At 47.3% G+C, this 16,240-nt stretch overlaps 2 protein-coding genes and 1 long non-coding RNA gene across 10 annotated transcripts in view; 1 reads left to right on the plus strand and 2 right to left on the minus strand.

Annotated features, from left to right (window-relative positions):
- The window catches only part of LOC308650612 (olfactory receptor 1F1-like), a gene marked incomplete at its 3' end in the record, with an annotated part of 33,406 nt that extends 33,132 nt beyond the window's left edge, over positions 1–274 (minus strand). For all 7 annotated transcript variants that reach the window (XR_014022360.1, XR_014022361.1, XM_081296757.1 and 4 more), the window contains exon 1: positions 30–274. Coding sequence is in view for 5 of the 7 variants with exons in the window: in XM_081296757.1 (XP_081152883.1) it covers positions 30–104 (75 nt within the window). The remainder of the gene's footprint in view (positions 1–29) is intronic.
- A 1,120-nt stretch (positions 275–1,394) lies between these two features.
- Positions 1,395–7,717, minus strand: ZNF213 (zinc finger protein 213). 2 transcript variants are annotated; one of them, XM_081296745.1, is made up of 6 exons: positions 7,440–7,717; positions 5,422–5,921; positions 4,631–4,754; positions 4,157–4,230; positions 3,860–3,983; positions 1,395–2,944 (listed from the first exon to the last, which is right to left on the minus strand). In XM_081296745.1, exons 2-6 carry the CDS (start codon positions 5,818–5,820, stop codon positions 2,286–2,288), a joined length of 1,380 nt encoding a protein of 459 aa, XP_081152871.1. In that variant the 5' UTR covers positions 5,821–5,921; positions 7,440–7,717; the 3' UTR covers positions 1,395–2,285. The 2 variants fall into 2 exon arrangements, with proteins under 2 accessions (XP_081152871.1, XP_081152870.1); XM_081296744.1 differs by having other exon boundaries at positions 7,249–7,717.
- Positions 7,718–7,898: 181 nt separating this feature from the next.
- Positions 7,899–11,038, plus strand: LOC308650626. The gene is made up of 3 exons (XR_014022366.1): positions 7,899–8,178; positions 10,528–10,679; positions 10,872–11,038. It is a non-coding gene; the product is annotated as an uncharacterized lncRNA (long non-coding RNA).
- Positions 11,039–16,240: the final 5,202 nt, after the last annotated feature.

Below are 16,240 nucleotides of genomic sequence, written 5' to 3' on the forward strand. Positions count from 1 at the left end.
AGGCTGGGCCAGGTGCAGCCTCTCATTACCTTTCTCCCCAGGCTGTCTTGAGCATCAGCCAACTGTGAGGCCGCCTGCAGGGTCCCAGCCACCAGGAAGGCCATGGGGGTCAGGTGGAGCTTTGTCTAAGCACCAGCTCACCTCCTTGGTCCTGACTCACAGTATGCTGGGTCCCAACTCTTGCCCTTTCCACAGACTGTCTCCTATCAGCTCTGTTTATGACCTGAGTTGGACTCTGCCCCCAACCCCTGGAAACTTGGGTTCCACTCCCCCAGCCCACCTCTGTTCCCTCGCTCCAGCTGATGACTTCCTGGCTGACATTGATGTGCAACACATGAGCCAGGAACCTGTGCCCAGTTCTATTCTTAGCACTTGGCTCACATTCCTATCTGATCTTGTTACACCAGTGTCTCCTTTTGGAGACAGCCACCGCTCTAAAAATGTTCTCATACAGCCCCCACCACTCCTTACATCCCTAACACCCACATACACACACATACACATGCAGACAACAGCTCTGAGCCCCCAGAGGCCAATGTCACTGACTGGAATCAGCCTTGTCTACAGTTCCACCCTGGTTGCTTCATCTGGGAAATGGGGACAGTCATGACCACAGATGTGCTAAATTGGGGGCTGGCTGAGAAAGGGTCCCAGGGCAGAGGCTGGCACAGGCAAGCCAGCTAGTGAGGGACAGGAACATCTTATCCTACCTGCTCTCACCTCTCCTCAGATGGGCCTAAGACAGCACCAGGAAAACAGGAAGGGACCAGGGTAGAAGGAGGAGCTGTACTCTGATAACCACTGGCTCTGGCAGCCACCAGCTCTGCACAGGCCACAGTGTGGGCCTGGGCAGGGGGGAGGTTGGCTTTCAAGGGCTGTCTGGGGAACAAGGGCAGGGCCCATTTTGCCCTGTCAACCTTTTCCCCTAAGACCCTTAAGCACAAGACAGCTTTAGCTTCTGGGACCTAATGAGCAGCAGGAGTATTTCAAGCAACCAAGACAGCCCCTTTCCAGCCCCTTGCCCATTTCATCAGTGGGGCAGAAGAGGGCCTGATAAACACCCCATGTCCTGCTTGGTCCCCCACTCTGCCAGGGCAGAGAGGTGGCCTAGACCAGGGCAGGCACTGGCTGACACAGTGGAATGAGAAAACCAGGGTATGACTGCCCTTAGGGATCAAACCCACCTACAAGTCCAGGATGTGGCTCCACCTGCTGACCACACAACACAAGCCAGTAGTATGACCAGGCCAGGAGGCCAAGGGTAGAATTCCAGGTACCCTATCCCCACAGCAGACACCTAAAGAGAAGACAGGCTGGGCTCAAGAGTAAAGTGCTTGCCTAGCATGCATGAGATTCTGGGTTCAATCCCAAGTACTTAAAAAAAAAAAAAAAGACACAGACTAGAAAGAAGTTTCCACATTTATTCAAACCCTTCCGGAACCCTCAAAGTTGAGCTCTTTGGGAGCCCCTAGTCTGTATGTGTTATTACACATACAGACCACAGAATGGAATGCAGTGCTTGAGGAGTCAGCAACAAGGTGCTGAGTGCTGATGGAGCATTAGTGTTAAGTACCACAAAGAACATGCCTCTGGAAAAGTGGACAGTAGGGGACCTCTACCCACCCTGTTCTTGATTTCCTGGTTGGCCTCCAATTGCCAGAGCCACTGCCACCACCTCCAGAAAAGTAGATGGGTGGTTCTCAGGGGCCTGCCGCGGAAGGGTGAGACTGCCAAGAGCAAAGGTAGGCAGCTTTTGTGGCCAGGCCAGGTCTGGAAGCAGGAGGTGATGAAAGCTGAAAAGCTCCTGTGGGCACACCCAAGACCCAGATTCTCCTAGGTGTGGGCTGACTGTCCCTCCCAAAGTCCAGCAGCCCCTGGTGCCAAGGCGGGTTCTCCATACCCACTGGAAGGCACAGGCTGGTAGGGCAGAGGAGCTGGCTTACAGACCCACCTGAGAAGGTAGGGAACAAAGAGACACTGGCCAGGCAAGGCTGAGGGGGTCCTGGGACACAGCCCTAAGCCCTGCCTGAGTCCTCAATTACTTTGTGCCCCAGCCAGGAAAGTTCCAGACTCCAGGAAACTAGAGGGGGCGGGGGACAGAGCAAGAAGAGGAAGACAAGGTAGCAGAATTTCCACTCAATGGGAGCAGGACCAGCTAGTTCTGAGGGATGCCCCTGCCCCTATGCAGGCCTGGCAGTGGTGGAAAACCAGTGGAGAATCCTCAGTGTGGACAAGGAGGGGTCACAGGGAGCACCTGCCTTGCTCATCCAGTTCCTACTGGCCACTCACCCCACGGGCTGAGCCATCTTGGCGTGCAGGCTCTGGTGGGCAATGAGATGAGCACGCTGCTTGAAGCTCTTGTCACACTCGCCACAGCCGAAGGGCCGCTCGCCAGTGTGAACACGCCGGTGGTCCAACAGGTAGGAGCGCAGGGAGAAGCTCTTACCACAGTCACTGCAGCCGAAGGGCTTCTCGCCCGTGTGGATGCGTTGGTGGTCTGCCAGGTAGGCGCTGCGGCTGAAGCTCTTGCCACACTCAGAGCAGGAGAAGGGCTTCTCACCCGTGTGCACACCCTGGTGACGCACTAGGTCAGAGGAGCTGCGGAAGCTCTTGTCGCACTCGGGGCACTTGTGTGGCTTTTCACCTGTGTGTGTGCGTTGGTGCCGTGCCAGGTCCGAGCCCCAGCGGAAGCGCTTACCGCACTGCCCGCAGCTGTGAGGCTTCTCCGCAGCTAGGTCCCGAAACTGACGCCTGCGAGTGGGTGGCCGACCCCGACGTACCCCTACCAGGGGGCCTACAGCTGCTCCTGGCCGGTTCTCACTCTCCCAGGCCTCAGCCTCTTCCGGGCTCCAGGATACAGACACCTCACTGCCTGTCTGGCGCGGAAGCACCAGCACTGCCTCCTCCAGCTGGGTCTTCGAGCTCTGGCTTTTGAGCCCCAAACCTGCAAAGGGGGAAGAAGCAGCCTCTTCAGACCTACTTGGTTCTAGAGCTAGTGCTGAGTGCTGGGTCAGACATGCAAGCCCCAGTTCCCTCATCTACAAAACGAGATAGTGATGAAAAGCCAGTAGAAGAGTGGTTGCCAGTGAGCCCCAGAGGGTGGACCCTCTGGGCAGATCCTATCTGCAGGGATGCCTCCTAATCATGACCCTCCACTAGGTCCCTTACCCAACCAGGTCCTTAACCCATCCAAGTACCTTGCTTCTATACCTGGAACTAATGGTCCACTCTCAGAGCTCACTGAATGGATTCAGCTTGATTTCGTGAACCACCCATTCTTGAACTAGTAGAAATGGAGGTATTAAGCAATGTGGTCCCCTCACTTTACAGGTTCCAGTTCTCCAAATTAAGAAATACACAGTAGCGTCAGTCAGGGAAGGATCTCAGCCAGGTTCACAGGTTAGTATCTGGCTTGGAAAGGGACCCCAAGTGTGTGGCTTCAAATGGCAAGGTGTTTGGACTTGGAGTGCAGCCCAGCCCTGTCAACATTCTTGCAGCTGGTGAACCAAGGTGGCCTCACAACAAAGCCTCTTTTAACTCTGTCCTTTAGTGTGCAGTGACTTCTCTGAGTCTCAGGTCCCTCATCAATTAAATGGGAAGAATATTTCAATCCACCATGTTGTGTGAATCAAAGGAGAAAATGTCCTTATAAGCACTCAGCACAGGCTGGCACATCTCAAGCACTTGTCACATGATATACCTGTACAGGTACAGAGAACTGAACATCAGCACAAGAAAGGAATCAAACAGGGCTCTAGAAGAGACCCAGGAAAAGCCCATTTTGGAACTGGCCAAGGGAAGAGTGGGAAGAAAGACTGGGAATGGCAGCAGGATGAGGTGCCCACCTAGACCCACTTACCCAGGGCAGCATTCCGGGAATTCTCCCGCTTTATGTCCCAGAAGAGATTCCTTTGGGCAGGGTCCAGAGAACCCCATTCTTCCCGTGAGAAATAGAAGGGAATGTCTCCCAATGCCACAGGTCCCTGGAATGAGGAAGGAAGATTGGGCTCAGGCTGCCTTGCTCAAGTCTCCCAAGCAGCTGTGGGTGGGGACAGGGTGAATCAGATGAAAAAGGGCTACAGGAGAAAGCAAGGAACATTTTATAAACTCAGCAGTGCTAAGGGTCTCAGAGAGGACAAAGGGACTGGTAACTCACATGGACCCCAGAGGCAAAGCAGGCATCTGTGGTCTCTCTGGTATTATCCTCTTTAAGAATAGCAGGAAGCTGGGCTGAAAGAAAAGAATGGCGCCTCAGGGAGGCCACCTCACGCCTGAGACTGAGATCTTAGTCTCCCCTGCACAAGTGCACATGCACAGACACACATGCACGCACATACAGATATACATGTGTACATATGACTGGGCTTCAGAAAACAGAAACCCCTGGCTGCTACCTTCAGGGCAATGCTTGAGAAGGAACAAGGCCCCTGGCCAGCCATTCTGCTGGCGTCTATTTTTCTTTTTTAAATACTTTATTTCATTTTTTTAGTTGTAATTGGACACAATACCTTTATTTTATTTTTATGTGGTGCTGAGGATCGAACCCAGGGCCTCACACATGCCAGGCAAGCACTCTACCACTGAGCCACAACCCCAGCCCTGCCACCTACTCTTGAAGAGGCTTACTTACCATTGTGGCTATGCTGCTCCTGGGGTACAGGCGGCTGGCTCCATGCCCCCACCATCAGCAGAGGCCCCCTGGCCTGGGATCTCTGGACTGCAGACTCAGGTTCCACCTCCTCTGAGGGCACATCCTGTGCAGGAACCACAACATGCTCATCAGCACCGAGATCAGACGGGGGAGACAGAGTTTAAACCCTGGGAAGGAGACACAGGACATGTCCCTCAGGAGGCTGGGGTGTTGAAAAGGAGAGCAATATGGAGCCCCATGAAAACCCCAGAGGAGAATGTAACGCAAGGCAGTGCTGTGTGCCCAAAGATACTCCCCATCAATCATGATGCAAGAACCAGCCCTACTGCGAGGTCAGAGCCTCACACCAACAGATCATCAACACCTCCCAGATGCTTCCAGTCTCAAGGACCCAACACACCACATGACAGTAGGGTGTTCACAGACAGCTCTACCTTCTCATACCCTTCTGGAGCTCTCATGCATATTACTGTATCCCCAGGGCCTGGCCTAGAGCAGAGCATGAATATACATTTGCAGATCCTAATGAAGTTGAAACCTTTTTTCTGGAACAAGCCCACTTTGCCCAGTGAAACCACCAAAAAGAAAGCAATCATATTTACTTTGGACTCGTCTTTCAGAAAGGCAATATGTGTTATATCATGCTTTTGTGCTTACTCCCTCAGGCTTAGGGTCTCCCCTACCCTGTGAGCCTCCTGGAGATTCATCTCCATGGACATGGCCACTTCTCTTCAGCTCAAGACCATCTGGATCTGGGAGGGGCCCCTCACCTGCAGCCAGGCTTTCACTGGCTGCTTCTGTAGGTCTTCCACCAAGGCCACAGCTTCCTCGCCACTCCCTGGGAGCTGTCCCCGCACCTGGGCCTGGATCTCCCCTGGCAGCACTGTCAGAAACTGCTCCAGCACCAACCGCTCCAGAATCTGCTCCTTGGTGTGCAGTTCAGGCCTAAGCCAACGGCAGCAGAGCTCCCAGAGCTGGCTGAAGGCTTCATGCGGCCCACCCACATCCCCATAGCAGAACTGACGAAAGCGCTGGCGGCAGGCCTCAGAATCCTTGCTGTCTTCCTGCTGGACAGATTCTTGCTCCCAGGAGGAATCTTCCACCTTCACAATCAGAAGTCCTTCTCCCTCCTCAGGAGCCTGGTCCTGGTGCTCCCAGGGGGATGCCATTCCCCTGGCCTAAGGCTCAGGGCTGGTTGGCCTCAGCTGACCCTTTCAATCTCCCAGAGGGATCCCCTGTGGTGGCTGGGCTGGCATCTAGACACACACTCCTGGGGAAAGAGCAAACCAGCAGGATTTGGGGAAGGGTGGAATACATGAGCAAACAATCAGCTAAAGGGACATCCAAGATCCAGGGACTCCAGTACCCATCCATTGGTGCCCTGGAGCAGTTTTTAGGCTTTACTCTAATGCCTTATTCTGTTTTTTTGTTTGTTTGTTTTTGAGGGGGGTAGCTACTGGGGATCCAACCCAGGGGTGCTTTACCACAGAACTACATCCCCAGTCCATTTTATTTTTTGAAGACAGGGTCTCCCAACTTGTCTAGACTGGCCTCAAACTTGCAATTATCCTGGTTCAGCCTCCCTAGTAGGTGGGAGAGCAGCTGAGATTACAAGCATGTACCTTGGTGCCTGGCTATGTTTTGTTGTATGTAACAATCTTTCCTACTAATAGAGGTCCACACCTCTATTGCCAAGCCTGAAATAAAAACCCTGGGTTTTTTCTGACTCATTTGATTACAAAACTTAATCTCACTCACTTGTAGTACTACTAGACCTACTACTGATATGAGCATATATGTTTATATTTATAGCACTTAATGTAAATGTTCACATTTTATGGCAAAAAATACTAATGTATTTGTTGTTTGTAAAGATTCATTGAACTATACTTACGACATTTTTCCACGTGTATATTTCAATTAAAGTTTTTAATTATTGTATTTCAGTGTTGCTCCCCAATCCCTTTGTAGGTGTTACTTAATATACCATAGGGGCATTGTATTATCTTTCTCAAATTTGAAAACTTCTGAATCCCAAAACAGCTGGCATTGGGGGTGTCAGAGAAAGGCTTTATAGATGAATGTGTGACATATCCGGACTTTGTTACTCTTTACACTTAAACTGCCAAGTTACATTTTACGTTGTTACCCTTCAAAATTCTGATAAGTGTATTCTGAATTTTTTAAAGCGATAAACACAAACATCTAAAAAAGGGAGAGATTTAAAAAATATACAAATACATAGAAAAGACCCCCTTTCTCCATGTGGTTGCAACTCTCCCTCCTTGACAGTCTGGCAAATGACGTCTCAGGTCTTTTCCTGTGCTTTTAATAAAAATGTTATCCTATCCATATAAACGAAAAAAAAAAGTGCTTGATGTGTTGTTTTACATAAATGAGAAGGTTTGGGCTGGGGATGTGGCTCAAGCGGTAGTGCGCTCGCCTGGCATGCGTGCGGCCCGGGGTTCGATCCTCAGCACCACATACAAAAAAAAACAAAGATGTTGTGTCCGCCAAAAACCAAAATAAATAAATATTTAAAAAAAATAAAAAAATAAATGAGAAGGTTTCTTTCATTAGGAGCACTATGAGCTTACGTGGTATGGGTATACTTGGGTTTCTTAACCAATACCCAAGTAATGCATTCGAGTTGTTTCCAATTCTTCTCTATTACACACTAAGCACTTTATTCACTCTTCTGCTCTTCACGAGTCTCTTGAAAGGTACGCGCGCCATTCTCGTCCTCCACTGACAGGAGGTCTCCCCGGAGAGGCCAGGACTCACTCACCAGGGTCGCACGGCAGGACGCGGCAGGCGGGTACGTTGACCCGGCCGGAGCCCCGCGCTGTCCCCCAGCAGCCTTGCCTGCGCGGAGCTGAAGGAAAGCGGGCGCGCAGGGGCGTCTGCCCGGAGACCAAGCGGGCAACAGGGGCGCTAAGACGACCCGCACTTCCCAGCGGAGCACAACCCCTTCGGCCTACGCCTCGGGGCGCGGGCCCGGGCCACCCAAGGCTCCGCTCCCGACCTTGGAGGCCGGAGGCTCGCGTCGCCAGTCCCCGCCCCCGAGACACACCGCCCACAACCGCCCCGGTGTCCCCAGTTCCGCTGCCAGTCCCAGGCGCCGGAAGCCCGCGCGGGGTTCGCCGGGAAACCATGGGGCGCATGCGCCACTGCGAGTCGCAATATTTATACCAAGCCGGGGACCGGAAGTTTTCTGACGAACAGCCAATGAACAGAGAGAATTCCTAGAGATGGCCAATCAGCAGGCAGCAACGCCGCGTCAATACCCAGGTACCGGATGCGAAGGGCTTGGGTGTGCTTTTCGGTTTGCCCTCCCTTCCTTCGACTGCGGTTTCCTTTTGCTTTTCTCTGCGCCTCCGGCCCTTGAACAGTGGAAAGAGGAAGCTAGGGCTGGCCTGACGAGCAGCGACCACACCTGGCCCAGCCACGAGTGGAGCGCCTGTTCCACCGGAAGGGATGCGCTGGGAAGGTTTCCTCCTTCCGCTCCAGTTTCTTGGCTCCAACGAGTAGGTGCAGGGCCCGGGGACCGCGGCTCCCTAGACACGCTTCCGGAACCCTGGGTCCCACTTCTCCCAAGTCTTTCGCTGCCCTGCGGTGTCCCAGGCGGATCCCCGCACCCTCCCATCACAGCTCTGTCTGCGCAGAGCTGAAGAGCGGAGGGGGACCTGGGGCCCAGAAGCGTCCAAAACTGGGGGGCCGTATCCGCGAATCTCGAGGTTTTTGTTTTCTTACATTTGGACCCGCTCGCACCCTCTCCATGCCTCGAGATTTCAGGCTCAAAATTTTCAGAAGTGAAAAGCGCTTTATTTTTTCGGTCATGCACGTATTGCATGCTTGACGTAGAAAATAAAAAAGATTGGAAAATTATAAAGGTATCCCTTTGCGTGAGGTTAGCTTCCTCACTCTGCTCAAATGTCACCCCCTCAAAAAGGTCTTCTCTAACTCTGAACAGTCTCTACCCTGACTTATTTTTCTTCCTGATGTTTATTGTTTGACATCACGTATTTGTGTAATTGTCTCTCACTACTCAACTGTAAGTAGCTACATGAGTGCAGACACTTTTTACTACCTTGCCTCGGGCACCTGAAAGCGTACCTGGTACGTGATAGGTGATCAGGAAACACTGGTGGGATGAATGAAGTTTTGTTTTTTTTTAAACAAAAATCTCTAATACAACCATCCACAAATAAGCACTATTCATGTTGTAGTGTGTTCTTACAGTTGTATATCTATGACCATATTTCTAAGACAAATCAGGAATCACTAAGTCATATTCTGTTGATTCAATAGTATAGATATCTTTTAGTGTCAGTATGTACAAATAAAATGTATCAGTTTTGTAAGCTGCATAGTATTCCACAACATGGAAGTTCCATATTTTATTTAAAGCACTCTCCTGGCTGGGGATGTGGCTCAAGCGGTAGCGCGCTCGCCTGGCATGCGTGCAGCCCGGGTTCGATCCTCAGCACCACATACCAACAAAGATGTTGTGTCCGCCGAGAACTAAAAAATAAATATTAAAATAAATAAATAAAGCACTCTCCTTCCAGTAAGATAGGGGAGGGAGGAGGGGAGGCAAAGGCGAGGTACTGGGGAATGAAACTGACTATATTATGTTGTGTGCAGGTACAAATATGTAACAATGCATTTCACTATTATGCATAATTATAATGCACCAAAGTCTGGAAAGAGAAAGTAATTTAAAAAATAGGATCGGACATGGCTAGAGTTGTGGCTTGGTGGTAGAGCACTGGCCTGGCACGTGTGAGAGACTGGGTTCAATCCTACGCAACACATAAAAATAAATAAATAAGGTCATTGTTTCAATCTACAACTAAAGAAAAATATTTTTTAAAAAATAGGATCAGGTATACAAACAAAAAACAAAGTACCCTTGGACGTTTAGATCGTTTACAATTTTTGGAATTTACAAATAAACCTGTATATATACCTTAGTGCATTTGCTTGAACACCCTGCTACAGCACTGACATTTGATTGAATTTTTAAGTCTGTAGCTTAATATTGGGGAGATAATGTTTTTACAATAATGTTTTCCCATGCAGAAATATACATCTGTAATATTTTAGTAAAATTTTATAGTCTCCTCATTTGGTCTTTTTAAAAATAGGTCGTTTCTTTTTTTCAAGTTCGTTTATAATTTTATGGTTATGGTTGTGAATATTTTTCCCCATTGTATTATTTACTTCAAGCAGGAGATTAAAAACATGTAAGTAGTGGGGCTGGGGTTGTGGCTCAGCGGTAGAGTGCTCGCCTCACACATGCGAGGCCCTGGGTTCAATTCTCAGCACCATATAAAAAATAAATAAGTAAATAAAGGTATTGTGTCAACCACAACTAAAAAAATATATTTTTTTTTATTATTTATTTTTTTTTTAGTTATCGGCGGACACAACATCTTTGTTGGTATGTGGTGCTGAGGATCGAACCCGGGCCGCACGCATGCCAGGCGAGCGCGATACCGCTTGAGCCACATCCCCAGCCCCTAAAAAAGTATTTTTTAAAAAAAGTGTAAGTAGGGCTGGGATTGTAGATCAGTGGTAGAGCACTTGCCTAGCATGTGTGAGGCACTAGGTTCAATTCTCAGCACCACATATAAAACAAATCAATAAAGTCCATCAATAACTAATAAAAATATTTAAAAAAAAAACCACCTCAATAATTTGAATAAAATCTGATACAAAGATTTGTTAAATCACACACACACACAAAAATGTTACCTACTGAAAGAGTTAAGAGAGTCTCTAAAAGTTTCAGAAGTAGCAACTGCAGGAAGCAAATTCTACTTTTGGGATTGAGGGCACAAACTCAAAACTTCCCCCCTTTTCAATTCAAGGCGGAGATTTGGACCTCTAAGAGCCCATCGCTGTGACAAGTGCTCACAGCTGGCAGTCAGGGAAAACTTGCTGGAAGTGAATGCCCAAGGTTTCCTCACCTGCTCTCTATCGGCCTGTACTGGGAAGACGGAAGTCCCTTTTTTTGAGGAATGTGAACGAAAAATTTATTTGCTCATTTCTTGCATTTGAAGTACTCTTCGATGACATCCTTGGCCTGAGATTCTTTGCCATAATCCTTAACAACTACACAACTGCAACCAACCACTTTACGGGGCTTGCCCTCTCGGTCAATTTTACAGAGGCCTACCCATTCTAGTTTCTTGTTGTCATCGACCTTAATTAGATCTTACAGCGTTCTTCTAACGCCCTCTACTGGCAAAGACTAATAAATGGGTCAGCATTTCAGGACCATTAAATTTCCATTCAATAATTTAGAGAAGAGAGCAAGTCAATCACCTGGTCCTTCCTGGCTTAACCAAGGGCAGATTTTTTTTTTTTTTTTTTTGCACTATAAAGCAACGGATTGTGTCTCTGCGTTAGCGTATTGGACAATGTAGAGGCCCTGGCTTGAGCGGCACGTGTTGGGAGAGCGTGGCTCCGTGCATCATGTGCTGTGGAAGGTGACCAAGTGCGCTTCCCAGGTAGGCATTAAGCACCTGTGAGGAAACATGGGCGTTTCTCCAAAACTGCAGGCACTGAGCGGTGTTGGAGCCCTGTGTCCCTGGGATGGGAGGCTATCACGGGCTGCAAGTTTAGGAACAATATTCTGTTTGGAGTTGACAAATACAAGCTGTAATGCATTTCTCATAGTGCCTATCCAGCCTTCCCCAGCCTTCCCAGGTCCCTGGTGGCCCTGTTTGCATTATGTGAATCTGTCCCACCAAATGGACTGCCATGGGGAAAGAGATAGTTGTTTGACTCAGACTGAGTTCACTAGCTCCTCTCTACTTGGAATTGAGAACTGGGACTAAGGAAGATTCCAGTCACTTTTCTGTGTTGTTGCCCTGTAGAGTAGATTCATGAACTGACAGTGTTCTTTCCTCTTGTTTTCTATATACAAGATCAACTGAAATTGTGGCTCAGAGGTAGAGTGCTCTCCTACCACACGTGAAGCACTGGGTTTGATCCTCACCACCTCATAAAAATAAAATAAAAAAAGATATTGTGTCCACTTATAACTAAAAAATAAATATTGAAAATATCAGTGAATAAGAATGCATCCACAGGGGAAGATGGGAGTGGCCTGAGGAAGGCCACAGGGAAAAAAAAAAAAAAAGAGACTGGAAAAGCTTCCTTGGTCCCAGGCCCTGCCTGAGACCTACATGTTCCATGAGACTGTCTTGTCTCTTTACAAAAAAAATTCCCCCTTTTGTTTTTGCTGGCTTTCTTTGTGTCAATCAGAGAGCCTTAAGCATTACATGGCCATTGGCTACATGAGTACCTTCTTGCTTGTCATATGTATGACCAAAATAGTATTTTACTTGCTGCAACCTGTTAATGGCAAGTTGCTGGAATTTTGGGGGGTTTGTTTTGTTTGTTTGGTGGTGCTAGAAATCAAACCCAGTGTCTGGTACATGTTTGACAAGTGCTCTTCCACTGAATTATCTCCAGCCAAGTTTTTGTTTGTTTGTTTGATGTTTGGTTTTGGGAGGGTACCAGGATTGAACTCAGGGGCACTAGACCACTGAGCCCCACATCCCCAGCCCTATTTTGTGTTTTATTTAGAGACAGGATCTCACTGAATTCGATTAGCACCTTACTTTTGCTGAGGCTGACTTTGAATGGTGTTTGTTTTGTTTTTAAACTGGAAATGAACCCAAGGGTGCTTTACCACTGATTATATCCACAGTCCTTTTATTATATTTTGAGATAGTGGCTCACTAATTTGCTGAGGCTGGCCTCAAACTAGCAATCCTCCTTCAACCTCCTGAGCTGCTGGGATTACAGGCCTGCGTCATTGCACCCAGCTCCAAATTGCTATTTTTGAGGGATCAAGCACATTAGTTTTCTAATATAAATTCCAAAACTTGGTGTCTTACAACAAAACAAATTTATTATCTGACAAATATGAAGACCAGAAGACTGAAATTTATCTCATTGGGTCCATTTCAAGATGTTTGCAGGGCTAGTTCCTTCTGGCAGCTTTCAGAGAATTCAACTGTCAATTCCAGCTCATAGAGGTGCGGGCTTATGGCCCCTTCCTCTGTCTTCAAAGTGCATCATTCACTCAGCTTCTGTCAGCACCTCTCTTCCCTCTTGTAGTCAAATCTCCTTCTGACCCCCTTTTATAAAAACCTTAACATTCCAGCATGATCTCATCATGTTATAATCCTTAACTCTATCACATCTACAAAGATTATTTTTCTAAATAAGGAAACATTTTTAAGTTCTAGAGATTAGGAATACTTTGGGGTTATTACTCAACCTACTCTAAACCCATAGAGGATCTCTTCAAGTTGCATGGATAGTACTTCAATTTATAACCTCAAGTAGAATAATTAAAATTGCAGCTCTGAGCCGGTGTGGTGGCCCACACCTGTAATCCCAGCAGCTTGGGAGGCTGAGGCAAGAGGATCACGAGTTCAAATCCAGCCTCAGCAACTTAGCAAGGCTCTAAGCAACTCAGTGAGACCCTGTCTCTAAATAAAATACAAAAAATGGCTGGAGATGTGGCTCAGTTAAGTGCCCATGGGTTTAATCCCCAGTCAAAAAAAAAAAAATGTGCCCTGAAAGCAAACTAATGAGCACTTGAGTTTCCATCTTTAAGCACCACTACCACTGAGCTACCCAAATACATATATCCCCAGTTGTGCTATATCACTGAGTTCTATCTCCAGACCTTTTTATTTTGAGTCAGGGTCTCATTAAGTTGCTGAGGCTGGCTTAAAACTTGTGATCCTCTTCCCTTGGCCTGTGTATATACCTATGTGTGTGCTTGTATTTTTTCCCCTTTAGTGGTTCTGGGGATTTATCAAGGACCTTGCACATGCTAGCCAAGTGTGATACCACTAAGCTACATTCCCAGCTACTCTGTACATATATTCTTTTTTAAAAAAGAAATTTAGATGTTGATGGACCTTTATTTGATTTATTTATTTATAGCGGTGCTCAGAATCAAACCCAGTGCCTTGCACATGCTAGGCAAGCGCTCTACCACTGAATCACAACCTCAGTCCCAGTACATACATATATATATATATATATTTTTTTTCTTTTGTTCAGGGGATCAAACTCAGGGGCACTCAACCACTGAGCTACATCCCCAGCCACATCCCCTGCTGTCTCAACCTCCCCAGCTGCTGAGATTACAGGTGTGCACCACTGTGCCCAGCTAGAGGACATACTTTTTAATGAAGACCTTGTGTTATGATTCAAATGTGATAGAAACAAAATAATATAAATGTTCAATGTATTAGTTATCTATTGCTGTGTAACAAATTTCTCTGAAACTTGGTGGTTTAAAATAAAAAATTGTTATCTGCAGATGTGATGGTGCATGCTTATAATCCCAATGGCCTGAGAAACTGAGGCAGGAGGATTGCAAGTTCAAAGCCAGTGTCAGCAACTTAGTGAGTCTGTCTCAAAATAAAAAAAGGATAGGGAGGTGGGGCTGGGACTATGGCTAGTGGCAGAGCAGTTGCCTAGCATGTGTGAGGCACTGGGTTCCTTCCTAGCACTGCATAAAAATAAGCAAATAAACACATTCTGTCCATCTACAACCACAAAAAAAAAATTAAAATTGACTGGAGATAATTGTAGATGCAGAATATTTGTCATACGGGCTGGGGATGTGGCTCAAGCGGTAGCGCGCTCGCCTCGCATGCATGCGGCCCAGGTTCGATCCTCAGCACCACATACCAACAAAGATGTTGTGTCCGCCGAGAACTAAAAAATAAATATTAAAAATTCTCTCTCTCTCTCTCTCTCTCTCTCTCTCCCCTCTCTCTTTAAAAAAAAAGAATATTTGTCATAATTAAACTGTGAAAAGCCCCCCACAAATAAAATAAAAAGAGGCTCAGAATGTGGCTCAATGGTTAAGTACGCCTGAGTTCAATCATTGGAACAACAACAACAAAAAAAAACCCACATTATCTCTCAGTTTTAAGTTCTGGCTCAGGATCTTTTCAGATGTTACCATCATAATGTCAATGGGAGCCCCAGTCATCCTTGGATCACACACATAGCTATTGGCAGGAGACCAAAGTTTCCCGTGAGGGCTTCCCTACAGGATTGCTTGAGTGACATACTGTTTTTCCACTATGCAACCCATTTCAGTGCCTGTAGAATACAGGCAGAGGCCAGGCAATGATTCAAGGCCACAGTTTGCTCTGGCATGGGGCACTACTGAGTGACCCATTTCTAAATAATGTAAATGTGTTCCAGGGGGAGATGTAGCTTAAGCGGTAGCGCGCACGCCTGGCATGCGTGCGGCCCAGGTTCGATCCTCAGCACCACATACAAAGATGTTGTGTCCGCCGATAACTAAAAAATAAATATTAAAAAAAGTTCCAGTTTTGTATTGGTTGATCTGCTCTGTCAGCCATATAACCCAAGACATAATGGAGCTTAGTGCCAGTGGCTGGTAAAGGGATGTTATATAGAGGGCTTATCAGGATGCTATAGAATGATAATATAAACCTGTTCCAGTTACCGATATGTCCCAGCTCCAAATTTTTCCTTCAGTTGCCTGCTAAATAAAGTGAACCCCGCCTCATTTTCCTTTGCCAACTGGCATGATGTTAGGCTTTGTCAGTAAAGGGCACTAGAGAAACACTGTAAGAGGATGGGGTTTCTCTTCCAGATTCTGGTGTTCACTAGGAAGGCTTCTGCAATACCCAGGGGCTCCCCAGCCCAAGCTCCTGCAGCCTGGGAGGTGTCTGTAGCAGGAACTCCCACAGTATGAATTTGTAGCAGAGACAACAGGTGTCTGATGAGACATTGCTCTGTGATCATCCTTCAAGATGGATTTCTATCAAGTTTCACCTGTGGATACAACAGCCATTTCCCTGAAACTCAGTGAGCCTCAAACATGCCTACTCCACTGTTTGGGTCTCAGTACAGGGACAGGGAAACCCTCTTCTATGAGTGCTCCAACTCAACCTAGGTTGTGGCTGTTGCTGCTATCTGCTGTGACCCTATGACTTAAATAGAGGTCTTCTCACTAGTCAACCCTTTCTGAATGCAATCTTTCACAGCTAATAATTCCATACATAAAAATTTCCCTGTTCAAATTGTGTGGTGACGCACACCTGTTCAAATCAGTTTTCTCTCTTCTGTTTGGACCTGATAATTAGTACAAAGTGGTCTCAGGAGACAGGAATGTCATTTCAGCTCCTGGAACACCCATTCCATTTGCTTGAAACGTTCTTCCTCCAAAATCTTACAAAACAGCTTTTTCTCAGCCTTCAAGACTCAGTTTAAATGTCTCCTTCCCTAAAAGGGTTAGTTCCTACCATCTTCTACTGCTTCGCCTAGTTCCTTTCTTTCTGGCATTCGCCACTACTAGGAGTTAATGTGTCATTTCTATTTGTCAATTTCCTCCGCTGACAAAGGCAAAGGTCTTGCCTGGCTTTTTCGTCCTCAACTTTTAGCAAAAGGCTTGAAATGCAACCGTTCATTTCATATTTGAAAATAATGGAGATAAACCGGGCGTGGTGACGCACACCTGTAATCCCAGTAGCTCCGGAGCCCCGAGACTAAGAGGATCGTGAG

Source organism: Spermophilus citellus, assembly GCF_964194105.1.
Source record: "Spermophilus citellus genome assembly, chromosome: 6".
Lineage (NCBI taxonomy): Eukaryota > Metazoa > Chordata > Mammalia > Rodentia > Sciuridae > Spermophilus > Spermophilus citellus.

Excerpts from the sequence above, each read along its gene's own strand:
- ZNF213 (XM_081296745.1), bottom strand. The coding sequence starts at position 5,820 with ATGGCATCCCCCTGGGAGCACCAGGACCAGGCTCCTGAGGAGGGAGAA. Across the intron at positions 4,755-5,421 it reads CAGTGAAAGCCTGGCTGCAG|GATGTGCCCTCAGAGGAGGT; the intron begins GTGAGGGGCCCC and ends GTTCCTGCACAG. Across the intron at positions 3,984-4,156 it reads GCTTTGCCTCTGGGGTCCAT|GGACCTGTGGCATTGGGAGA; the intron begins GTGAGTTACCAG and ends TCCTCATTCCAG.